This window comes from Lactuca virosa, chromosome 4 (assembly GCF_052849685.1).
Source record: "Lactuca virosa cultivar CGN04683 chromosome 4, Lactuca_virosa_CGN04683_v6, whole genome shotgun sequence".
NCBI classification, from domain to species: domain Eukaryota; kingdom Viridiplantae; phylum Streptophyta; class Magnoliopsida; order Asterales; family Asteraceae; genus Lactuca; species Lactuca virosa.
In genome coordinates, this window is record NC_136429.1 from 502,984,619 (window position 1) to 503,010,483 (window position 25,865).

At 38.7% G+C, this 25,865-nt stretch overlaps 2 protein-coding genes and 1 non-coding gene across 3 annotated transcripts; all 3 read right to left on the reverse strand.

Annotated features, from left to right (window-relative positions):
- Positions 1–735: 735 nt before the first annotated feature.
- Positions 736–842, reverse strand: LOC145110226 (small nucleolar RNA R71). The gene has a single exon (XR_013709606.1). It is a non-coding gene; the product is annotated as a small nucleolar RNA R71 (small nucleolar RNA).
- A 16,394-nt stretch (positions 843–17,236) lies between these two features.
- On the reverse strand, positions 17,237–19,556 carry LOC145109360 (pentatricopeptide repeat-containing protein At3g02490, mitochondrial-like). Its single transcript, XM_079046498.1, has one exon. The coding sequence runs from the start codon at positions 19,434–19,436 to the stop codon at positions 17,472–17,474; it is 1,965 nt and encodes a 654-aa protein (XP_078902624.1). The 5' UTR covers positions 19,437–19,556; the 3' UTR covers positions 17,237–17,471.
- A 4,791-nt stretch (positions 19,557–24,347) lies between these two features.
- LOC145169445 (stress-induced protein KIN2-like) lies at positions 24,348–25,062 on the reverse strand. The gene is made up of 3 exons (XM_079087995.1): positions 24,914–25,062; positions 24,703–24,771; positions 24,348–24,581 (listed from the first exon to the last, which is right to left on the reverse strand). The coding sequence occupies exons 1-3, from the start codon at positions 24,968–24,970 to the stop codon at positions 24,501–24,503; spliced, it is 207 nt and encodes a 68-aa protein (XP_078944121.1). The 5' UTR covers positions 24,971–25,062; the 3' UTR covers positions 24,348–24,500.
- Positions 25,063–25,865: the final 803 nt, after the last annotated feature.

Sequence of the window (25,865 nt, forward strand, 5' to 3'; positions counted from 1 at the left end):
TCTTAGTTCAGTTTTACGTTTTATTTTCTTTTCTTATTTCAGGAGTTCATGACTAGAGGTTCTAACACACCTTTGGTACCACCACTTGAAGATCCCGAGTCTACACTTTACAAAAATAAGGATAAGAGCGTGAAAGAAGATCAAACACCAAAGAAGACACCTTTACAAGAGTTCAAATCAGTGTTCTCAAAGAAGTCGGGGAAGAAAACGGAGGAGTCAAGTTCATCTTCAAAGAACAAGAGCAAGCTTGAACACTTAGATCAAATACCCGTCCAAGCCGAGTCCGCATACGATACCGAGCCTGAATTTGAATTACAAACAAGTGAACCCGAGAAAGAGCTGGAGAACGAGATGGCAAACATTGATGAGATGGCCATGGGGGACTACAAGAAGCGCATTCAAGATGATGTGGGGCCGGGTTTAGTACATCCTACGATTCCTGCCAATGCCACATTCGAGTTGAAGGGACATATCCTTACTGCACTTAAGGATATCCCATTTTACGGGAAGGATCACGAGGATGCTTTCAAACACTTAGACGAGGTGAACGATATTGCGGATTATTTTAATACTCCCAATATCCCAAGGGAGACAGCTTTGCTAAGGATGCTACCAGTCACTTTCAAGGGAGCAGCAAAAGACTGGTTAAAGGCACTCCCACCTAGTACAATCACCACATGGGCCCAATTGCGCAAGAGATTTCTAGATCAGTTTTGTCCACCCTCCAAAATCTCTAAACTCAAGAAGGCAAATGCCAACTTTGAGCAAAATCCCGGGGAGTCATTATACGAGGCGTGGGAGCGCTACAAGGGGTTGTTAAGGAATTGTCCTCAACATGACTTGAATCTTCAGCAAGAAATGTCGATATTTTATGATGGGGTGAATGTCATGACTAGACAACTCCTTGATTCACAAGGACCACTAACAAAGAAGAACCCAATTCAGGCCCAGGAGCTGGTTGAAGAATTTTCAAAGCACTCTCGTGAGTATCACAACCCAGGACGCGATGGAATGAAAGGCAGTGGAGGTACACAAACTGAAGAGATGGCTGCTATGATGGCAATGCTTAGCACTATGGATAGGAGATTGACTCAAATGGACCAATCAATTCATGCAATTCGAGTTGGTTGCGAGAGATGTAGTGGCCCACACTTGACAAAGGATTGCAATATGGATGAATATGGGAACAAGAAAGCTCAAGTATGCTACTCAAGTGGGGACAAGTATGATGAAGATTGGAGAAAACCAAAGAAAGAGTGGCTGCCTTACGAAGAATACAAGAAGCAAAAAGAAGAGAAATTTAGGCAAACTGGCCGGGGCTTCTACCAAAGAGAGCAACCACTAGCTGAGAAGAAAACAGAATTAGAGACCATGTTGATGAAATTCATGGAAGCTTCAGAAAAAAGACATGATGCTACTGACGCTGCAATGGAAGAACAAAGAAATATAATGAAGAATCATCACGCAATAATGATAGATCAGCAAGCATTAATAAAGAATCAGCAAGCCTCCATTAATAACCTTGAAGTACAACTTGGTCAACTTACCACTTTGGTTAATGAGAAAATATTCCCGAAAAATCCTGAAAATAAAACCCAATCTCACGTAATGGCCATAGATATTGAAGAAGAGGCGATTTTTGAGTTCCTAGAGGCCTTGGAAGTGGAGCCCCAGCACCCCGATCCAAACCCGAAGAAGCTAAAATTCGAGAACAAAAATGTAGCTGAAGTACAGAAACCACGTCGTGGGAATCATATGTCCACGTCGTGGCCTTGGTCTGATCAGAAAATTCCAGAAACCGTCTCGACTTATAAACCGCCTTTGCCATTCCCGTCTAGAGCTAATATCAGTCCACTGGAGAGAGAACATCTGGGGTTTATCAAGCAATTAAAGGGTATTCCTATCAATACTCCTTTTATTGATTCGCTTGCAAAAATTCCAGAATATGCTAAGTTCCTACAAGACTTGTTAGACACTCGTCAGCAATTAAAGGAGAATTCTAAGGTGATTCTAAGTGAGCAAAGCTCAAAAGTTGTGTTGGGAGAAATACCGAAGAAAATGGGGGATCCTGGACGACTCACTCTTCCATGTGAGTTTGGGAATAATATGAAGATTTATGCTTTAGCCGATTCTGGGGCTAGCATAAATTTGATGCCTTATTCGTTTTATCAAAAATTAAATATTCAGAAGTTGAAGACTACAAAGATGACTATTCACATGGCGAACCGTTCAGTGACACAACCCCGGGGCATTGTGGAAGATATTTTAGTAAAAATTGGGAAATTCATTTTTCCAATAGACTTTGTGGTATTGGATATGAAAGAAGATCCCAATGTACCGATTATTCTTGGTCGCCCGTTACTTAACACTGCTGGAGCTCTTGTTGATATTCGGGAGTCTAAGCTCACCTTGAGGGTTGGTGATGAAAAGGAAATTTTTGGGATAGAAGATGGCTTTCAAGGGAATCGTGCTCAAGAAGAGGTTTTCAGCATTGATGAAGAAAGTGAACTTGAAGAATTAGAGAAGCTCATGGAAGAAGAAATCAAAACAATTCAACAAGTTAAAAGAACAAAACCGAGAGCATCTGTTCCATTTTTGGTTGAAGTCATTGCCTACACGAATCCAACTTCTTGGGTGAGCAAGGAAGATGATGAGATGTCGAGTGATGAAGAGGAGGTTACTTCAAAAGTAACAAGTCCAGTGGTGAAAAAAGAGAAGGATACTTTGGAGCTTAAAAATGATGGAAAATTGAAGACTAAAGGGACTAAACTCAAGCTTGATGGAGACGAGGTCAAAGCTAAAAAGGAAAATTCGAAAAAGGCGTATAAAAGACGTGTTCAAGCTTACAAGAGGCGTTTCAAGGAACAAAAGATCCTAGTGGTGGACTCTTCAGATGATTCAACGTAGGAGGCACGGAGTCCAACTCAAGACTCCTCAAAAAGAAGCGCTTCTCGGGAGGCAACCCGAGTTTGCTTGCTTTTTCTTGTCTTTTCTTTTTAGTTTTTAGGTTTTTTTAAAAAGGTTATGAAGTCATCATCTATAGACTATTACTTGGTAAAAAATTAGCTGTGGGATGCTTTGGTAATAATTGGAACACAAAGAACATAAATAAAAATTGTTAGATTAGCAAATTTTTGTGACCAGGCATCAATCACGTCGTGGTCAGAAGAGCCACGTCGTGATTTTAAGGAACAATTTGGGGACTGAATTCGACTTGACCGGTTTATCTATTATTAAAAGTCACGACGTGGTATAGCCTGCCACGACGTGACCTTTAAAAGTCACAGGGGGGACCAGTTACTAACCCCTTTGACCACAAGCTTCTTCCCCATTTGTTTACTGCCTCACGAACGGAAGAAAGGTCCCCGAGCAACCTCCTGCGAGAAGACAAAGAAACGTTAGAGCCCGGGGAGAAGTTGAGAGAGACCGTCACCCGGGAGGAGTACCCACCGACCCGTTTCAAACCCGGGTTGGATCATATTTGGATAATCTACGTGGTGGGATGAATTACAGCACACAAATTTTGGAAGCAATGTTTTCCCACATGGATGTGGTGCGACCACCTGCGGTGCCACCACAATGTCCTTATATTCCGACATGGGAAGAGCTTTGGATCCCGAGGGACGATGGGGAAGGACCGAGTGGAGTGCAGGGACGAGAGGATGATGATTAATTTCTTTTCTGTTTAGTTTTTAGTTTTTTTGTTTTATGTGGTGTTAGTTAATGTTGAACTTGGTTTGTTGATGTAAGACTTTAGTAAACTATTATGTTACTCTTTTAGTTCTTTTGGTTGGTTGCAGCTTGCTAAGGAATCATGAAAAGGAGTAAGGTCGAGTCAAGAGTCGTGACCCACAATTTGAAATAAGTGTGGGGTGCGTTAAAGAGAGAGAGGATAGAGTCCACAAGTGTTTTTTTACAATATTAGAAAAGTCTTAACCCATTAAGATGCTAGTCAAGGTGCTACGTTGAATGAAGCAGTGGAAACTCTTACTTTTCTGATGGTCCAGTTTCCACGACATGGTGATTAAATTTTCACGTCGTGGAGTGATATATCTGGGATATTCTATTCGCGTTTTTATACAATATCACGATGTGGTATTATACACCACGACGTGATTTCTGTACATTTCACTATTTTGAAGACCATTGGGTGTTTTTCCATATGGCTTTCCACGCATCTTCTTGGGGTCATTTTAAAGACTATTGTGGTTCGTTTGCCTCCACCATATGCAGTAGCTTCAAGTCCGAGTTCTTATTTTAAAGAGGTCCATATTCGAGATGCACGTTTTTCCACACTTTTGGAGTTTCGTTCATGCCACTATCCCAGGGGACTCTGTTCCTTTTTCTCCTTTCTCTTAATTTTTATATTATTTTAAGCATACAATGAGGGCATTGTATGACATAAGTGTGGGGTAGGGGGTAGAAAAAGTAAATTGCTAGATAATTTGGTAAATTTTAAAATTTTTATTAATTGGATCTACTAGTAATAATTTGAACTGTACCTGCTAGTGGAATGATCCGATAAGAGCTCAAATGTTTAGTTGAGCCGACATACGTTATAATGCATTTGTGGCCTCCCTTATTTTAGTGAAATCATGGAACAAAAACATAACCCTGCTTAGTTTGAGAAATGCAACATGTTTAGCAGCCTAAACCTGAAATGTATCCAGGAAAGATATGTCTTAACCAATAAAGGTTGAAGTCAAGCGCCCCTGCTTAAGCATGTAGCTTTTTGAGTGATATAAAAAAGTGAGTTATACATGTAAAAAAAGAGAGAGAGAGAGAGAGAGAGAAATTACCAAAAAAGTGAAAAATTGAAGAATTTTTGGAGCATAAAAGTATCAAAGTAAGAAGATCAAAGATCGAAAATTCTGAAGTTTCAAAAGTTGAAGATATCAAAATTACACAAAGATGGTGAATTCAAAGAAAGTGAAAGATCAAACATTAAAGAAAAGAAGAATTCAAGAGCTCCAAGTTGTGGTATCTTCTAAAAAGTTGTAATTCTCTAGTTTATGTATGCTTGGGTAGCTTTACAAAAATACTTTGAGGTTAAGTAGGATTTCTGGGGATGGATTCGGAGGGTTGCATAAAATGAGCATTGTTCGAAAGAAGTGGGCGAGTGTTTATGAAGATTGTGAGTATTTAAAGTATGGGGGGGTTACTTAGGAAAAATTTAGACACAAATGCATGCGTTGAGGTGTTGGCATAATGGCTGGGCTGAAATTGGATTGTTCTATGAAATACTAGTGATGAAGGTTTAAGTTTAAATAAGTAGATTTGCTTAAGGGCAAGCAAAGCCTAAGTGTGGGGTATTTTGATATTGCCATATTTATACATAGTTCTAGGCAATATTGATCTACATTCTATTTAATATTTTGGTTATTTGCATAGAATTATGGTACTTATAAGGATAAAATGTTATTTGCAACCAAAATAAAGCATTTTAGAAGAAAGGGACCAGAAGTGACAATTTATGGAACATTGGAGGCTTGAAGCATAAAAGATGAAGTAATTCACGGAATATACTGGGGCCACGACGTGAACTTGATAATCACGATGTGGAATCGATCTTTCCAGAAGATAGGTACGCGAAGAAAGAATCCTTGGTGAATACGGATAATTACTGAAGTCACGTCGTGGAGCTTCCTGCCACGACGTGGAACATTATTTTCCAGAAAATATATAAACCCCTCTCCATTACGTTTTGGGAGACTTTTGGCGGAAGGAAGAGGTTCCAGGAGGCGATTTACAGCAGAAGCAAGGTCTTGGAAAAGGGTTTTCAACACCAAAAAGAGTAAAAGTTCATAATTCGTTTACTTGTTTGATGCTTATAGACATGTTTTCTTATTTGAGTTGTGTTTATATGTTAGATGCTACTATGAGCAGCTGAATCTAGCTACTCTTATCTAGTTAGATGAAGCTTCAAACTTATGAATATCATAACTTTACATGGATTTATTTAGTTGGTGAATTGCTTGTGTTTGATGTATTGTTACCTAGCATGCTCATGTTGTTGCTTAAATTGCTTAAACTCATGTTATGTGTAGCTTAGTGACCATTAACTGCATGAACTTGATAACCTAGTAATTTAGTGAACATTGAATTGCTAGAGCTAGGATCGACCAAAATCTTAGTTAGTAATTGACGTAATTAACCTTGCTGTGCTAGAGAACATAGATTATGACCATAATTGTGTTTGCATGATAAATCTTACATAGCATATTCATAAACATAATTGGTTATGTGTTTAATTGTGTGTGACCATACATAGTTTTACATGAATTAATTAACTATTGGTAAATTTAGACCTAAATTACTAATATAATAATATCCAAGTTAATAATCCATAATTATTAGCTAGCCGTAAGGACGAAGTGGATTCGAACTAGATAAGAGTGTCTTTTAATTATTGATTGAATTTGAGTTAAGCAAAATCAGATAAAAACCCCCTTTTTAGCTTGTTAATAATTAGATTAATTTAGTAGTAAATAGATTAATTAATAACACCGTTCCCTGTGATCGACACCCGACTTACCTAAGCTATACTGTAATCTGACTAGGTACATTGCCTACAAGTGCATAGTTAGTCTAAGTTTGTTAGGTTATAAATATTAAAATTAGTGGGTACTTCCGTGCACATCATTATATTTTAACAGGCATAGACAATTAAAGTCCATTAAAAATTCATAACTTTGTCATCCGACGTCCGTTTTCGGCTGTCTTTATATTGTTGAGCGCCTATTAACGAGATCTTCAATTCTTGTTTAGGTTGTGTCGGCTAAAAATCGATCGATCTAAAATTCGATTTTCGGGCAGTATATTGTTATGCAAAATCTTAGAAAAATCATAATGTCTTCCCATCGTAATGTCTTCCCATTTCCACAGCGAGATATCCAACGGCTACATCTTGCCGTGTGGCCTCTGGTGCTCGGCCTTGACCTTCCTACAGGTCAAGCACCGCTCCACATACCATGCTGCGTCCCGCTTCATGCAGGCCCACCAATATTTAGGACGAAGATCTCTATACATCTTCGTCGCTCCGGGATGGATAGAAAATCTGGATTTGTGTGCCTCCTCCATCAGGATCTGGCGCACGCCTCCATGATAAGGGACCCACACCCTATGGTGAAGAGTCAATAACCCTCGGCTATCATAATCGAAGGAGGAAACCTGCCCCACAATCCGCTCGCTCTTCCGATGTTCCTCCTTCATGGCCTCCTGTTGGGCCTCCCGAATCTGCTCCAACAGCGGAGTCACCACTGTCATCCTCAGACAGATATCCCTGATCGGCGCTGCCTTGCGGCTAATTGCGTCGGCCACCACATTGGCCTTCCCCGGGTGGTAAAGGATCACGCAATCGTAATCCTTCACCACGTCCAACCACCAACGCTGCCTCATGTTCAGATTTGGCTGGTCCATGAGATACCTCAGGCTCTTATGGTCCGTGTAGATGGTACAATGAACACCATAGAGGTAATGACGCTAAATCTTGAGGGCGAACACCACAGCCCCCAGCTCCAAATTATGCGTCGGGTAGTTCGCCTCGTGAGGCTTCAGCTGCCTCGAAGCATAAGCAATGACATGCTCTCTCTGCATCAATACTGCGCCCAAACCTGAGATGGACGCATCACAATATACAACAAAATCCTCCATGCCCTCTGGCAGGGCTAAGATTGGCGTCTCGCACAATCTCTGTCTCAGCGTCTCGAATGCGGCCTGCTGCTCAGGCCCCCAGCGAAAGACCATGGCTTTCCTCGTCAGCCTGGTCAGGGGCAAGGCTATCTTGGAGAAGTCCTGAATGAATCTCCGATAGTAGCCTGCCAATCCCAGAAAGCTCCGAATCTCAGATGGAGACCTCGGGACTTCCCACCTCATCACGGCCTCAACCTTGGCCGGGTCCACCGATATCCCGTTCTGGTTGACAAGGTGCCCGAGAAACTGCACCTCGCGCAACCATAACTCACACTTGGAGAACTTAGCATACAAGCTCTACCTTCTCAAAGCCTCCAGAACCTCTCGCAGATGCTCCTCATGCTGCTCTCGCGTCTTGGAGTAAACCAAGATATCATCAATAAACACTATCACAGACTGGTCTAACATCGGTATACACACTCGGTTCATGAGGTCCATGAACGCGGCAGGAGCATTGGTGAGCCCAAAAGGCATCACCACAAACTCATAGTGGCCATAGCGCGTCCGGAACGCAGTCTTCTGTACATCCTCCTCTCTGACCCTCATCTGATGATACCCTGATCGCAGATCAATCTTGGAGAACCAAGATGCTCCCTGTAGCTGGTCAAAGAGGTCATCAATCCTCGGGAGTGGGTAACGGTTCTTCACCGTTACCTTATTCAGCTCCCGATAATCTATACACATCCGATGCGACCCATCCTTCTTCTTCACAAACAGAATTGGGGCTCCCCAGGGAGAACTACTCGGTCTAATGAATCCCTTGTCTAACAGCTCCTGCAGCTGTGTAGACAACTCCTGCATCTCAGGAGGAGCCAACCGATACGGTGCCTTGGCTATCGGAACCACACCAGGGACTAGTTCAATCCTGAACTCTACCTGCCTCTCCGGAGGTATCCCAGGCAACTCCTCGGGGAATACGTCCGCAAACTCTCGTACCACGGGCACATCGCTCACCGTTTCCTTACCCATCTCCCGGGTATCCATCACAAAGGCAACAAATCCTGCGCAACCCTGCTGAAGGTAACGCCTAGCCCTCGCTGCTGAACATAAAGTTGGTCCTTGCTGTGGCCTCTCGCCCTGAATCACCAGCTCTCCCCCACTTGGGGTCCCGATACGCACCAAATGCTGCGCACAGTCAGTCACTGCCCCATTGGGGCTTAGCCAATCCATACCGATAATAACCTTGTTCCCCCGCAAAGGTATGGGAACCAGATCTACCAGATAACGCTCCTCAAACAGTCGCAGGACGTAATCTCGGTAGACCTCTGATGCTCGCACTGACCGGTCGTCCGCAATCTCGACCTCTAGAGGGCAATCCAACGTGCCCGACGACTCAGGAAACTTCTTGCTAAGCGCAAGAGAGACAAACGATTGGGTAGCACCCGAATCAAACAATACCTGAACTGGGATACCGTTCACATGGAACGATCCTAAGCAAGGCACATAATATATCAAAATCACAGCGACATGACATAAAAGCATAACAATAAGAAATCATACCCGTCACCACATCGCGTGCAGCGCGTGCCTCCTCGGCTGTCAGCTGAAATGCTCGGCTCCGAACCACTGGAGCCTCCAACTTGGCCTTCCGGCCATCCACAACTCGTGCGGTCGCTAGAGTCGGTGCCACTGCCGGCGTCGTTGTTGCTGTCAATCTAGGGCAATTGGCCTTTTATGGCCCTTCTGATTGCAATGAAAGCAAATCAGGTCTGATATCTGAATCGCAGGGATAGGGGCAGTACAATCTCTGCCAAAATGCCCCACCTTGCCACACCTATAGCAGCCTGAACCCGACCCAGTGCGACAAGCTCCCTCGTGTGACCGACCGCATTTCCCACAGCGGTCCCGCCCTGACTGGCCTTTCGGCCTACCATCGGATCCCTTGGGCTTCTTCCCCGAAGCCCCCGTCGTCAGCCCCTCCGCTGCCTTCCTCTTCCGGATGTGCTCCAGATCAATCTCCCTCTCCCTAGCCCTGGCAATCATGGAATCCAGGGTAGGGCAAGCTGAGAAACTGACATGCTCCCGGATGTCAGCTCGTAGCATGTCATGGTAGCGGGTCCTCTTCATGTCCTCATCGCCCGCATACTGGGGCACCAGCAATGCCCTCTCCCGGAACTTGGCGGTGATCTCCGCCACAGTCTCCGTAGTCTGTCTCATGTCCAAGAACTCCCTGGCCAGCTGCTGAAGCTCCTCAGCTGGCACAAACTCCGCCCTGAATCTGGTCACAAAGTCTGACCAGGTCATAGCCTCAACAGCTGAGGCTCCCAATGAGTCACCAACAGACTCCCACCAATCTCTAGCTCTGTCTCTCAAACACCCTGCTGCATATCTCACCTTCGACCCCTCGGGGCAGAAGCTGGTCAGCTGCGCAGACTCGATGTATGCGATCCATCTCCTAGCAGCAATGGGGTCTTTCACCCCATGGAAGTCCGGCGCACCACTCCCTCTGAAGTCCTTAAAGGACAGTGTGCGCGATCCTGACTGGCTGGCCGCCATGTCACTCCTGAACGCCCTGAGGCGATCCTCCATCAGCTCAACAATCCCTTCCTTGATCAACCCGAAAATGACCGGGGCCGAGTCAAGAATGCCTCTCGTGATCTCTGACGCGATGAACTCACGCAGCCCGTCATCAACCTGCTCGGATCCTGCACCCGAGCCTGATCCTGATCCTGATCCAGAACCTCCTGCTCCATGTCGCGTGGTCACCATGCTGAAAATACACGTATAACTGTCAGGATCATACATACTCTCGAGAGGTCTAACACACTCTCCAAGGTTCCCGGTTCTGCTTCCAGTAGTACGTGCCCATACTACCTTCCACATCTATCCGTACTTTCCTCAAGGACTGTCTCGACTTCGCCAGGTCCCTTAACCAATATCCCTTTCCATTTAGTCTCATCCCAGGCTTTCCTGGGGCACTCTCTGACCTACTCTCCGCCATCAGCTGCACTAGGAGTCCCTACTTCCTTTCCCTAACTAGCTTGCGAGTACTGTTACATATCCGCTCACTAGTTAGTTAAAGTTAGCCAGGACCCCTTAAGCACAAAGCAAGCAGCATTCGTGCCTTGAGTAACCGCATCAGGCATAACCTAATCAGGCTATCCTACTGCTGACTAAACAGTCCTAGCATACAGCTCATACAACAGGCATATAAGGCATCCTCCCTAGACCCTTAGCCCTAACTAGCATGCAATTCTCAAAATCATATATCAGGCACACAAGGCATCCTCCTAGATCCTTAGTCCTATTCTAGCATGCAGTTTTCTGAATCAAAACCATATAGCATAACATATCAAGTATGGGTATCTTGGGGAAAACTTACTTGAGCCCGGCCGGTCGCATGCATCACACACTTTCGTCTTTCTTAAAATCCTTCCATTTAGATTTTAGAAAACCATTTTTCCTTGTAAAAATCTTTTAGCCCCTCAGTTTGAGTCCAGACACCCCCGAGGGTGTGTCCGAATCCCTCAAACCAGGGCTCTGATACCAACTTGTAACATCCCAATTTTCAAGTCCAAAAAATTTCTTTTTAATTAATTGACTCATAAAAACATTCATAAGAAAATACTGTGAAAACACATCATCTCATAAAACTATGCATCATGTCTGAAAACCCAAGTCATAAAATAATAACATATCAGAGTACAATCCCAGAAAACTCCATGCGGAAATCATGTGTGTGTGTGATGCGATGCTACGCCGCCGGCTCCTTCCCCTTAGACGAAGAGGTACCTGAAACCAAAACCGAAACCGTAAGCACAAAGCTTAGTGAGTTCCCCCATCATACCACATACCATACAATATCCTCGGTATCTTTCAACCGGTAATCATCGTCGGTATCTTTCAACTGGTAATCATCATCGGTATCTTCCAACCGGTAATCATCACATACCATACAATATCCTCGGTATCTTTCAACCGGTAATCATCGTCGGTATCTTTCAACCGGTAATCATCATCGGTATCTTTCAACCGGTAACTGTCATCGGTATCTTTCAACTGGTAACTGGGGACTATTCCACCCCCTACCACTAGCATACAACAACATGATATAAACATACAGTCAGGCATATCCGGGTACTGACCTACCCTTCGGTCCTAAGGACCGCTATCAGGGAAACCAATCCCTATCATACACGTAACATATCAAACAAATAAAACTCATGACCAAAGCATGTAACCAGACCAAGATAATTATCACAAAGCCAATCATCTTCTAAATACTCCTCTCTGGTGGGCCGGCATTGTGGCCTTAGACACACCCCTACTGGAAGGTAACTCACCTCGTACAAGTAGCTGCTGATAATCTGTGCGGGAAACCTCTGTCTGTTGCCGCTCCGGAAATCCTCCGGGTACAATCCCCACAGAATACTTAATCAAAGTCTGATATCTACTCTTAGGGTAAAATGACCATTTTACCCCCAACCAAGTCCAAGTCAAAGTCAACTTCCAGTTGACCCGACTCGCCGAGTTGGGCCGTCAACTCATCGAGTCCCTTCCCTTTACTCGTCCTTATCCACGACTTGACTCGTCGAGTTTAGCAACGACTCGACCAGTTCCCCTTCTTCACGAACATCCATGGACCTTCATCCGACTCGCCGAGTCGGATGAACACTCGTCGAGTTCACCTTCAACTGATGAACAAGTCCTGACCTTGACTCGCCGAGTTGTATGAACAACTCGTCGAGTTCATCTTCAAACATAAGAAGATTGCCTTGGACTCGCCGAGTCTGTTCTAGCACTCGTCGAGTCCCATGAACTCCAGGTCTAAAATTAAGTCCAATGCGTTGGGTCACTCTTTCTGTCCTGCTACAACCCTTCTAACACCCAACTGAGTCCTTTTGACCCTCAACAGATATGGGACTCAAAGGACTCGACGAGTCAGAACGGACTCGCCGAGTCGATAACATCCACACCCTAAATCCTCGATTTCTGATGTACAACACTTGACCAAATGATAGATCCAAGCCCCTAAGCTCGATCTAGCACGTAAAGTTACGAACTTTACGTGCATGCATGGAACTTTTGAGCCAAAAAGGCTCTAAAATGGCTCTAGTGTTGCATGGGGCCTTCCTTGGGTGCAAAAGCAACCCAAATCTGCCTTGTGACCCCTTTAAAGACCTGATTCCAAAGCCTCAACCCCCAACCATGTTTGCAATCATGGTTGGTTACCAAAAATAGCTTATAAAATCCCTAAATCTCCCCAAAAAGGGATTTATCAAATGAAAGAGCAAGGTACAGACTTTATACCTCTCAAGGACTGCAAATGATGAACCAAACTCGAATCCTTCAGTTCCCTCTTGATCCTTCTATGCTCTTCCTTCTTCCTTGTGAACAAAACCACCAAAATCACTCAAAAGCCTTAGATCTTGCACCAAAACACTTAGGGTTTGCTATGGAGGGTTTCTGGGAGCATAAAGGGGCGATGGAGGCTACATAAGGTTGTTTAAATAGGGTGCAAACCCTCAGATTAGGGTTTTGTCCAGTCAGAGTCTACTCGTTGAGTCCGGGACCCGACTCGACGAGTCAATCACTTAAATCCCGCGTCTCATCCCGCTTCTACTCGGCAAGTTGGTCCTTCAACTCGTCGAGTCCAAGGCCAAAAATGCAAAAATTACTTAAATAAAATACTTACCAGGAACCGGGTGCTACACCACTCTTATGACATATTGCACAACTTTAGGCAAATGTTATAGATTTTCGCTAGCCACCACACTTCCTCCTCTCACACACATACACACATAACTACAAAGTGATAGGATTGTGTTCGGGTCAACGACTTGGTCCGTCCATGTCCTCATTAAAGCCTTATTTGCTTCCTAATTTTTAATCTTAATGTGGGGACACTTGATGTGTGATTGTCGGCGTCCCCATCATCGACCATATTTCAATTTATCACCGGTCACTGGCGAGGTAACATTGTCAAATAAAAATTGAAAGTAGCTACCTCATTTTATCTTAATATCCTAATCTTTCACTTAAACATGTTGCCAACCTTGATATACCCGATACGCTCAAATGACCTCTTCTAACAACGAGAACGTATATAACCCTATTCTAGTTTGGTCTGATATGAATTGAACCTACATCTTTCACACGTACGAAGCCTAATGTGAATGTGATTTTTATACTTTTCAATACAATAATAACCAATTTTACAATCGGAAAAACCAAATACAATAGTTTAAAGATGTCAATCAAAACATTTTTTACAAAAGGCAAATTGAACATTAGAAACAAAATTCTAACCAATTTATTTTAAAATAATATCTTAAAAGATTATAATCCGATTAAAATCAATTTTATAGAAATTAAAATTTTACTTTTAGCAAATAAATTTCATATTTATAAACTTTTAATATTGATAGTTTTACTTTGCTCTTAAAAGCTCTTCTTATCTAGTGAGTCCATCCATCTTGAATAATCCTACAAAAAATCAAGAAAATAGTGACGGGATAAAATCTCATATTGAATGTTTTTTGAGTCAAATTTATTCATATGTTGTGTTTAATTGAATAATGATGACAAGTTGATTGCCATTTGTCATATCCAATGTTCCAACATTAATTGTCCCATTGTTTCTTGCCTACATTCCAACACCCATGAAGGAATCACGAGTTCAAAAATCCACCCTCGCTTCATTCTAAGGTAAATACTAAATACCACATACCATTTTTTTTATAACAAAAACAAAATTAACCCATGCTATAACAACTTGTACCAAATGTATTTGGAGTTGTATGACAAAGGCCTATCAAGAATCAAATTTTACAAAGAGAAGAAACTTTAGTAAGAGACAATAAGTCTTATTCATACCTTGTTGTTTGGTCACCCTCATTGCGGTTTGTTCACGATGAGTGTCTTCGGCCCGGACCACATGTCCATTTACCAGAATGGCGTGTAAACAAGTGAAAGTCTAGTCACTTTCTGTACAATCGACATTGCACATGGTACAACACTATCTTGTAGAGCTAGTATTTTTTTTACTTGAATGCATAAAGTACAAAACAATTGTGCATAATTTTCATCTGGGAATTATGGCTGCATGTGGCTTTCTAGTTGCTATAGCTGATTTAGGAATGATTTTTCCAGAAGGGCATGGACTAAGAACATGATGAAATATGAATTAATTGAGTTGATAAATTTGGGTTGATAAAGCATGCTTTGAATAAGCTAAAAGAAAGGAAACAATGAGTTTGACATGATAACTCATTCCAACGGACGAAACCAAATGCTACCCAATAAGATCATACTTTAGACTAGATTTGGAAATTTGAGTTTCTATGGATATATGTTTGGCAAAAAGTAGCTGCAATAGTTTTTGTTTGTAAAGAAATCTTTGTCAAAAATAGTTGTTAGCTTTTGAAATTATATAAAAATACATCTATAAAGCCAAAAGCTCAAATTAAAACATAAAGGATATGTTTGGCAAAAATAACTAAAAGCTGTAACTTTTATTTGTATAAATTTGTTCGACAAAAGTAGTTGTAAGCGGCATCAGATGATTGGAAAGGTGTTAATTGCCAAGTGATCGAGGGTACAAGTCCCGTGGTTGACAAAATGTGTAGATTTAGGAATATGATTTGTGAGTGTGTGAGTTAGGTTTTTTTTTTTAAAAAAGTTAAAAGCTTTCAAAAATGTAAAATTAGGAGCTTTTTGTTTATAATGAAAGTTTTAAGCTTGTAATTCTGAACGAAGCTTTTTCTTTAGTTCAAGATTTTTATCGCAGAAACTAAAACCTTTCAAAAGTTCGCCGCCAAGTACACATGAACAAAAAGACTTGTCTTAAATCGGTCTTAAAAAAAGAGACTGAACCGATCTAAAGAGAGACCGGACCAAAAAAAATCGGCCCAACCTGACACTGGTGTGAAAAAAAAATGGACCGACCAGACCGTTCCTAGTTCATCTGAGACCGGTCTCAAAAAAAGGACCGGATACCAAAGTTTATATACATATAGTTTTTGTGTTAATTACATATTTTTTAATGACACATCAACCAACTTCCTTCTTTGTTTTTACTAAATTTTAGTCTATCATTTTTAGTAAATCTTAAGGTATCATTTTGGTGTTAATCACATATTTGCGAAAAGAACCGACTCAAGACCGTTCATAACTGGTCCGAAAAAAGACAGAACAATTCCGAGAAGACAGGTCCCAAACAGATTTGGACCATTTTGAGACCGACCCGAGACTGCTAATGTACATCACTGCCGCCAAATATACCCAAAAATTAAAAGTTATAAATCTCTAAAGATACTTGAAGTGAGTTTTGAATTAGAAACTTTGTTCTAAATTAAAACCTTTAAACACAACTAAAATCTCTTAAAAGGTTGTAGCAAAACACGCCTCTTGACGATTTTTAGGAGCTTAAAGCATTTAGTGTTTTTTAACAAAAAAAAAAGTCAATTTAAAAAAACTTCATTTTAGAGTACGATCTTAAAGCTTTAGTTTTGATTAAAAAACTCATATTCAAAAAAATTATTTGAAGTAACTTAAAAAAATCGTGTTTATTATAACAACAAACAATAATGTATTAGTTATCAAATGTCATTTTTTTACACATAAATAAAAACTATATCTTTCAGCTCCAAATAAAAGTTATAGTTTTCAGTTTCCGACTACCAACAATTTTTATTAAACATGTCTCAAAGATGAATAAATCTATTTCAGTTTTTTCTTTACTCTAAAAATTTCCTTCATTTACATTCTCTCCCTTTTCATTTAGAATGAATGTCAAAAAGAATAACCAATTAATGGACTTGTTTAAAATTAGTCACTAACATTAATTTACACCATATCAAGATAGGCTCGACACTAAACCTAGAAATTTATTTTGTTTAGATTGTACTGCCTATTAAGCTAGTCAGTATGGGTACCAATGCAGTGGAGGAGGCTGATAGGGCATCTCCTCCACACTGATGAACACGGCACCGCCTAGACGTCACTTTGAATGGTATGGAGATGGCAACATAGAAGAGTGCCCGGTGGACGAGTAATGTTACGATGGTTGTTCAATTTTAATGTAAAATGTACAATTTGACATGGAACCTAACAAATATAGAATGATGTAAAGATGACATGACATGATTTGACAAACAAAATAATATAAAAGGTGTGACTCATACCCACGAGTCTTACCCGATCCAAATTGTTCCCATTCTACTAAGTACATGGCAAAAACTCTTCGACATCATTATTTTCTTCACCTTCTCATATTGTCATATTGGTAACATTAAGGGTGTGTAATAATACATCGGGTCAACTCATAAGATACTTGGAATCAACTCGGTTGAAGTTGAGTGGAGTTTGAGAACTTAATTACCCTTAATTATATTTGCATATTTACTCTTTATTTAATTTATATTTATATAATCGAGATAATTCGAGTCGATATCACTTAAAGCTCAAACATTTGTTTGAGACATCCATCAATAATTTGATTAGATTGGAGGCTTTGGGTTCTAATTCGGGCGTTGGCGATTTCTGCTAACTTGGTGATATTAACTTCTAACCATTAACAAACCGTTCAAAAAAATAATAATAATAAACAAAATAGACATAAATTGATTTTTGATGTGAATGCCACATGAAGTCATTTGAATGCCACATAAGGTATAATCACTTATCAAGGGTACAAACCATAAATGATTTCTAGCAAAAATATTATTACAACTGTAAATAACAAAAAGCTATGTGGATTTCAATCCAACAAATCAACAATGTAAAAAGAGTTAAACATCTAAACTTCTCATACCAAAACAAACAATAAACTCTTAATCCTAAGCAGCCACAGGGGTAGGGGTAAGGGTTAGGGTAGGGGCAGAATCGTCTTTTCCACGTTTCAACTCACTAAACAGATTCAAAACCTCTACATGGTTCCGAATAAATCTCGGGCATTTCGCAAGAAAATCTTGAGCTTCATTACCTCTTCCAGCCTTAAAATAAGCTTTAAAAACACGCAAATAAACAGCAAAAGAAGGTACCTTTTTCACAGTCATTGCTTTCAAGAACATCAAAGTGTCATCAATAGTCCCTGTTTTAGCAACATACTTCACAAATGGATCCAAATAAGGAGGGTATCCATGTCTTTTCATAGGGGCAAGAAGATTAATAGCTTCTTGAAACAACCCTTGTTCCAAAAGCTTTGTGATTAACAACTTATATGTAGTATGCCATGGTTTGACTTCTTTCTCGTTGACCGCTTCCAAAAGACGATTATACCCTTCGAGTGGTTTCTCCTTTGCACAATATGCATTTGTTATTGTCTCCAATGGGTATCCGGAAAAATCGGGGCCTTGTTTTGTAATCATTTTTTGAAAACAATCACAAGCTTTTTCCAAATGTCCAGAAAGACAATATCCTTGGATTAAAGATCCGAATGTTTTGTAACTTGGAGACTCCATTAAATCAAGAAACTCACTTGCTTCTTCGATTTTGTTGTTTTTAGTTAATTGAAAAGCGATTTTACCTTGTGAGTTTTCATCTGGAAGAAAACCAACTTCCTCCATGGATTTCAAGATCTTGTTGCATTCCATGTATCTTCCAACACTTGTTAAAGACTTGAGAACAGAATCCAAGAAAGAATTTTTCATTGTGTTCCCACTTTCTTTATAAATCTTTAAGACTTTGGAGAACAAATCTATATCTAACTCTTTACTTGTCACTATTTTTCTCAAAAGAAAGGGGCAATCTTGATCTGAGGGCTTAATGTTTCCACTCATTGCAAATTCGTATAAATCAACAGCATCATTTAGCATTTTCTTCCTTACGAATTGATTCAAAACCCTAATGTATGTAGCCTTTTCTAAATCAAACCCTTTAGTTCTCATTTCATCAATCAATCTCCAGAACTTGTCTATGCAATCTTCTCTAGCTAACTCTCTTGCAATAGCATTGTATGTTTTTTCATCATGTTTGTATAAGCCGCTTTCCTCAATCCACCTAAAGAATATAATAGCTTTATTAGGATCTGTTCCAAGGTTTTCGAGTACCATTTTAACTAAATCACCAGAATACACAATACCCATGTCCTGCAATTTTGTTTCAACATCATCTCCCCATGGTGTTTGTTGAATGACTTTACAAACTCTAGAGCTAACTTTCTCAATTGAAGCATCTATAGATCCCAATGCGAACAGATCTTTCAGCTTCTGGACTTCGTCTTTCATGCCTTCCTCTTCAAACTTTGCCATGGCTCTAACAGACGATCCTTTCTTCACTCCATACCCTTTCTTCTTCATAATATCAACTAAATCCCAAAACTCTTTCACCAAACCATTTGCCCCCAACATACCTAACAACCGATTACATGAATTCGAGCTCAAATTGTCACTTTCCTTTGACATAACCCAATCAAAGAACGCCTTAGCAGCTCCAGGTTCCGAGCTGCGGTTTTTAAAAAGCTCGTTAACATAATCAGTACTAGCGAGGTCGGGTTTGGACTTCAATTCGAGCATAACATCTTCATTGGTTTTGATTGGATCTGAATATAGTTCGATCAATGTTGATGTAATAACGGATTGATCTGTGACTTTATTTTGTTCAACAGCGAGTTCAGATGACGATGTGAATAATCGAGGGAAACTAGGGTTTTGGAAATGAATGGGGAGTGTACGCGAGTGAGGGATGAGTGAATGGAAAGTACGATTGCGAGAAAGAGGAATGGTAGTTGATGATTGTACCTTGAACTGGAGCTCGGAAACTGGTTTGCATCGTTGAAGGAGGAGACGCCACTGATTTCTCATTGCTGGTTTTGGGATTGCACGATGCAAGAAAGATTTCGGCTGACGGAAAAGGGGGTTTTGGGGTGAGATACGTTTTTAGGGTTTATGGATCATGAAGTGTGAAAGTAACACAAAGATAATCTCTTGTATTTTTAATTTAGACTCTTTTGTGTTTTGACGTGGATTAGTTTTAAAATTTCGCATGATAACTAAGGTTAATTTTTAAAGCTATTTTATCAATAATAATCATTTCTGTATTGTATTGGTTTTAGAAAAATAACCAATTGATTTTTTCTTTTTGGCAAAATAATCATATTTTTTGGAATGGTCTATTCCGAAGATCATTTCGAAGTATGTGGATCCGACCCGACCAATTCAACATATTCTTGAATGCCCATTCCGACATGTTTCGGAGTACAAACTGCTGAACTACAAATCTTTATTTTGGATTTTATTATGGCACATTTCGGAGTACAAACTACAAACCTATTTCGACACATGCCGACCCTTCTACACACTTCGGACTAAACAATCAATGAAGATATGACACACGATTCTGATGATTTGGAAGTTTTACGGATAAGCTCTTTACTCCTACATTTTTAGTTGTTTAATTTTAAGATTATTGGTGTAAGAGAGTAAATCCGGAACACAAATAACATATTTCGGACAGTGTTGTAGATGTTACATTTTAAGTTAATTTAGTGTTAGGATCAACCAAAAACTAGTTTAGTTGGTGTCTTAGGCTATTATATATCAAAATTTGGTATTCCGGAACACACTAAAGTAATTCTGACATGTCCGAAATGCGAAGAACCATTATAGAACACAAAGAACGTGTCTAAAATGTGCAAAACATTTATGGAGTGACTTATGGGACCATAAATATGGGTTAGGTATGCTTGTGCACCCGCCGAATGACGGATAGGAGTAGATGTATGCATATAATGACTCGTCGGATATAAAGGCGATTTCTTCGGGAAGAATACAAAATGTTATATCTACCTCTTAGGCGTTCTCATATAGAAAAACATGTATTTGTATGGTTTAAGTCCCTATGGATACAGATGAAAAAAAAGGCATTGTAAGACAACAACCATCATCGTTGGATAGGCTTAGACCCTACCATTCACACTCTATGTGAAGAACGAGATGCTTTTTTGTTGTTTGTTTACCGTTTTCTCACTGTTATGCTGACGGTTAAGTGTTGGACGCACTTGTATGTGGACTGTAAATTGGGTTGGTTGGAATGTGATGTAAGTTATATACGTATGTGATCATTACGTAGTACACATTTAGTAATATTACTAACATTATTTGTATACATGTGTTGATTGACAACACATCATGATCTGGATCTCAATGTTGATAGAGCGTAGGCCGAATGATGCTTTGTAGATATTTATGTCGGTAACTTTCAGCATAGATTCATATGGATGGACTCTGGAGTAATAAGGTTGATGGATCCATGTACTCAACTTGGTCTGAGTGTGATACGATAAACTTATGTTTCAATTATATTACATGAGTAATAGTCACTTATAAAAATATATTATTTTATAATTAGTTAAGTCCAGCCTTTTGTGCATCTTTAGGTCTTTATCAATATAATGAGTGCCCGATGGTCTTTGGGAGTTTTAGATTTCAAGATATTCACAATGACTATATACGATAGTCACTAGAAAGAGCAACTATTTTTTAGGAGACAAATCTTGGTTTATAGATATGCGAGTTCGTATCCACAAATTCTTGGTAGGTATCAACTATTGGGGTACCAAACCTACTAATGTAATCCCCTTGAGAGTTTCAAAATCACCCTTATAAAAGGGCGCAAGATTGTAAAGTGTTCTTATGTTGGTTCCTAAAGATGTTACTCACTGGGAAATTTGTGAGGATAGGTGGTTCAACCAGAACCTAAGCCATGTCATTTTCCGCATTTTGTCCGCGTCCAAGCTGAATGGGGGCATCAAGTTGGGGACGATAAAGAGTAAATTACACGAATGGTCCCTATGGTTTAGCGTAATTTGCGCGTTTGGTCCCTAACTTATTTTTTTAACTCGGAAGGTCCCTACTGTTTGTTTTTGTTACGCGTTTGGTCCCTGTTTTATTTAAAAAATACTATTTTTCACTTGATTTTTTTATTTTATTTAAATAAACACACCTCCAACCCCACCCCATCACCTTACCTTACATACCCCACCATTTTTCTCTATTTAAATAATAGTCTTTTTAGGTAAGACAGGGACCAAGCGTGTAACAAAAACAAACAGTAGGGATCAAGCGGGTAACAAAAACAAACAGTAGGGACCTTCCGAGTTAAAAAAATAAGTTAGGGACTAAACGTGCAAATTACCCTAAACCATAGGGACCATTTGTGTAATTTACTCGCCGATAAACCCCTTGAGATGACTCAATGGCGAAAATGTTTCGAGTTGGGGTGCTTGAACTCGAAACATTGGTTTTTTTTCTTCTATCGGAGTTTGTGGTTGGATTGTGGGGATTCATTTTTTTTAAAAAAAAAATAGAGAGAAATTGATAGAAGAAAATGTGAATTTGAAGTTGAAAATAATGAGGTATTTATAGTTGGGTAAAATGGTAATATATATATATATATATATATATATATATATATATATATATATATATATATATATATATATTGGAATTGTAGCTGTTGTTGAATAAAAAAAATATATTTTTTTTAAAACTAACCATTGGAGCGGATAGTAAAAAAAAAAGGAAAATGGACGAATGAGAGAAGGAGGGAGAATGCGGGGAACATTCCCCTCATTTGAATCCTGCGGTTCCTTTCCCACTGCCTCGATATTATGTTCCGAGGTGCGGGAATGCTTCCCGCACCCTTTTCCCACTTCATTTCGTTTGGCCTAACAAATGAAATCATGACCTCATCGATTCCAACTCAAGATACTCATTACCAAATTATTACATGTTTCACATTGTGTTCATAAAATCCGGAAAGTGAATTACTATGATTTTTGACTTGAACGTTACAATGATTATGAAATATGATTACAAATGTTGTGCGGGTACATCGATTGCTTTCTTAAACAACACATTCATCTCAAGTTTTTCGATTTTGAACTTCCAATCAAGTAAATATTTTTCTCAACATCATCACTCATCAGTTTACCAAAACATTTCTATTATCTCCGACTTTCATCATAATTTGAATTTAGTTATTTGAAATTGAAAGTGGTTTATTTAGGGTTTGTTTGCTTTAAACTTTTTATAAGTTTTAGTTTCAAATTGTGGATTTGTGGCACCAAAATTTTATTTATTTATTTATTTTGTTTAGTAGAAAAAAAAAATAAAGTCAGAATCAAAGGGTTGCATTGATATACGGTGGAAATTTGCGGATTATGGATTTATTTTCAATTTCTTTCTGAACAATTAAAGGTTGTATTCAACTAGCAAAAAAATGCTAAAAACAATTAAAAGGAAAGTACTAAAAATCGTTTTTTTGAACCCACATGGACCAGTTAACTTTGATCGTATTGTTCTTGTTACTAAACCAATTAAACGAGCAAATGATTATTATATCACTCTATCATAGTTATATACGACCATACCCATATAGTTATTAAGACAATAACCTCCAAACCTTTTCTTATTGCCGACATTGATCTTGTATCTATCCATTCCAACAAATTCTTCACTTCCCAAAGGAAAGAAGATAAGAAATCCAACCACTTCAACACGTTATTTCAAACTTGAATAGCAATTTCGTACGACAGAATTCCATATGAAGTTCATTCATTTCAGGCATCACAACAAATTGTAATTATGCAAAATTGAAGTGTTTTCATTTTATACAATGAGTCATTTTCTCTTTGTCCTTCATAACACACAAATTGGGTTTATTTCCAAATATCTAAAGATCCAGATTCGATCCACACATACATGGACAAGAAAATGCGTCTGGGATTTGGGCTGTTTGGATGGGCTTTGGACCAGTCCTGCATGGTCATGTATATTGGGCCTAACGGGTAATCCTTTTTTTTTCGTACTTTTATAGGCTAGTGAAATGTATTTACTTTTCAGTAGTTTTTCATGAACAAATTAAGTTATTTAAGTTTTAATCAATTCATGAATTAATTTATTTAATAACGCTTCATTGTAGAATAAAATAAACATCACTTGCATTATCCAAAACGTTCATATTCTTATATCTCTTCTCATCTCTACTTGTTGATTAACATATGGCATATGCATTTATCATACGACCCAAACACAACTTATCTCTTATTATCATATTCAAAAGATTCATACCCAAATTAAGTAATTCAAACACACAGAGTAAACTGAATGTAGAAATCACCTAGATGGCCAACTAGAAACAATGATTATCAAATAGAAATGCAAAATAGATGAATCAACAAATATATTTCTTCTAGAAATTCAAATTTAGTTTACCTAATGCGACATGTTTTCGAATTCACACCGAAGCGATAGAGTTTGGAGGCACTTGAAGATGCAATATCATTCAAAGGTTATATAATTCGTTTTTTTTTTTTGAACCTTTCTTTATTATAATATTCCATATATTCCCTTTAACAAGAGAAACATGTTGGGACTTGGGAAGTACAAGTGTACAACGATGATCGTATTTAAAATAATAATTTTTACAAGATGTTGAAAATAAAATTATAAAGTTATTTAATTATTAATTTAGGTAGTGAGTGATTAAAGAATTGGTCAAAGTGTAAAAAGGTATCGGTTTAGTAACAATAATAAAATTTTATCAAGATACACTAAAAGCAAGGGCATAATCCTTCAGAATTTTGTTAAAACTTATAATAAACATTTGGTATATTAGAAATACTCACGATATATTTTCATAATCATCCTTATATTTTTATATAAAATAACAACTTAAATAACAAATTTAATGATAGTCGATGGAGTCCTATATAAGAGCAAAACGGATGCTAGTTATAAACTAGCACCCGATAACTATTTTATTGTTTTATTATAACAAATGTTAATCATTCAATGATAAACAATAAAAATAAAAAAAATAGAAATTAAAAGATGCGAAAAATTAAAAGTAAAATAAGAATCATTCTAGACTGATTTATTCATCCCGGTTGCATCCTTCACTGCATCAGCTGCTTCTGATGCCTTCAACTGCACTTGTGCACCAGCCTACATTTTTTTTTAATATTAATTAAATGAATAAATAAATATAGCATAAAAAACAAGTTCTGATATTCATTAGTTTTCGTTCTAATGATCATTTTTGGGTTGTAATAAAAAAAAGTTGAACCTCTTGCACTGTTTCTTTGGCAGATTGGGCAGCTGAACTAGCTTTATCCATCAATTGGTTGCCTTTCTCCTGATATCATATTTTAACAAAATACAATAAAATATTATACAAAAAAAATAAAGGTATAAAGAATTATCATACAATAAAACAATTTAAGTTATATGCAGCATACAAATTACAAAAAGAATCAACATAAAGAGAGATAGTTAACCTCGGCTTGGCCTTTGGCTTGACCAGCTTGGAAACCTGCGCTCTGGTTGTTGCTCATGTTTTCGGTGGGATTAAGGTTTGTTTGTTTATATAAATATAGGAAATCAAGAAGGAAGAGATTGTGTTTGATGAGAATTGCAAAGAAGAGATGGAAGTATTTATAGTGTTTTCATAGATACAAAAATGGCGACATGTGTAATATTCACCATAAGTTTTTGTTATAATTAGCATGTTTTTTGGGCGTTTGAATAGGAAGGGAACAAGACCACGAATTTATTATTATTATTTTTATTATCTATACTAAATTAGTGGACATAAACATGTGTTGAAACTTGAAATTAAGTGGTATTCTCCTTAATTGATGTATTTCCCTTTTGTAAGAGTTTAGCCTTGTTGCAGTATGTTAGATATGTGGTCACATAATCAAATATCAAGTTTTATTATGAAATAAGGATTTAATGTTGAAATAATCGGGGAGAAGGGTTTTTTTTTTGTTAAAGGAATTAAGGAATATTGAAAACCTCTTAAGGGTTTCAATAAACAAAGACAAAACTTCAAAAATGGTCCCTGTGGTTTTCAAAAATATCAAGTTTAGTCTCTAAGTTCAAAAAACCTCACAGATGGTCCCTGTGGTTTTAAAACTTTTAACAAATGGTCCTTTTCGCTAACTCCGTTAGCTTTTGGCCGTTAAGTGAAGGGTATTTCCGTCATTTCATAAAAGAGGGACCATTTATGAAGTTTTTTGTTATTTAAAAAAATATAATTATTTAATAAAGGGTCTCTCTCTCTCTCTCTCTCTCTCTATTGTCGCCCCCACCTCTTCATTATTATGTTCTCTTCCTGACATTGAAATGCAAAAAACCCACGCTACCATTAAAATATAGAAAGAAGAACCCCCACAATATACACATTTTTTCCATCGATCTCTTTCTTATCCTCATTCCATCTCAGTT

Excerpts from the sequence above, each read along its gene's own strand:
- LOC145169445 (XM_079087995.1), bottom strand. The coding sequence starts at position 24,970 with ATGAGCAACAACCAGAGCGCAGGTTTCCAAGCTGGTCAAGCCAAAGGC. Across the intron at positions 24,772-24,913 it reads AAGCCAAAGGCCAAGCCGAG|GAGAAAGGCAACCAATTGAT; the intron begins GTTAACTATCTC and ends ATATGATATCAG. Across the intron at positions 24,582-24,702 it reads CCAAAGAAACAGTGCAAGAG|GCTGGTGCACAAGTGCAGTT; the intron begins GTTCAACTTTTT and ends AAAAAAATGTAG.
- LOC145109360 (XM_079046498.1), bottom strand. The coding sequence starts at position 19,436 with ATGAGAAATCAGTGGCGTCTCCTCCTTCAACGATGCAAACCAGTTTCC.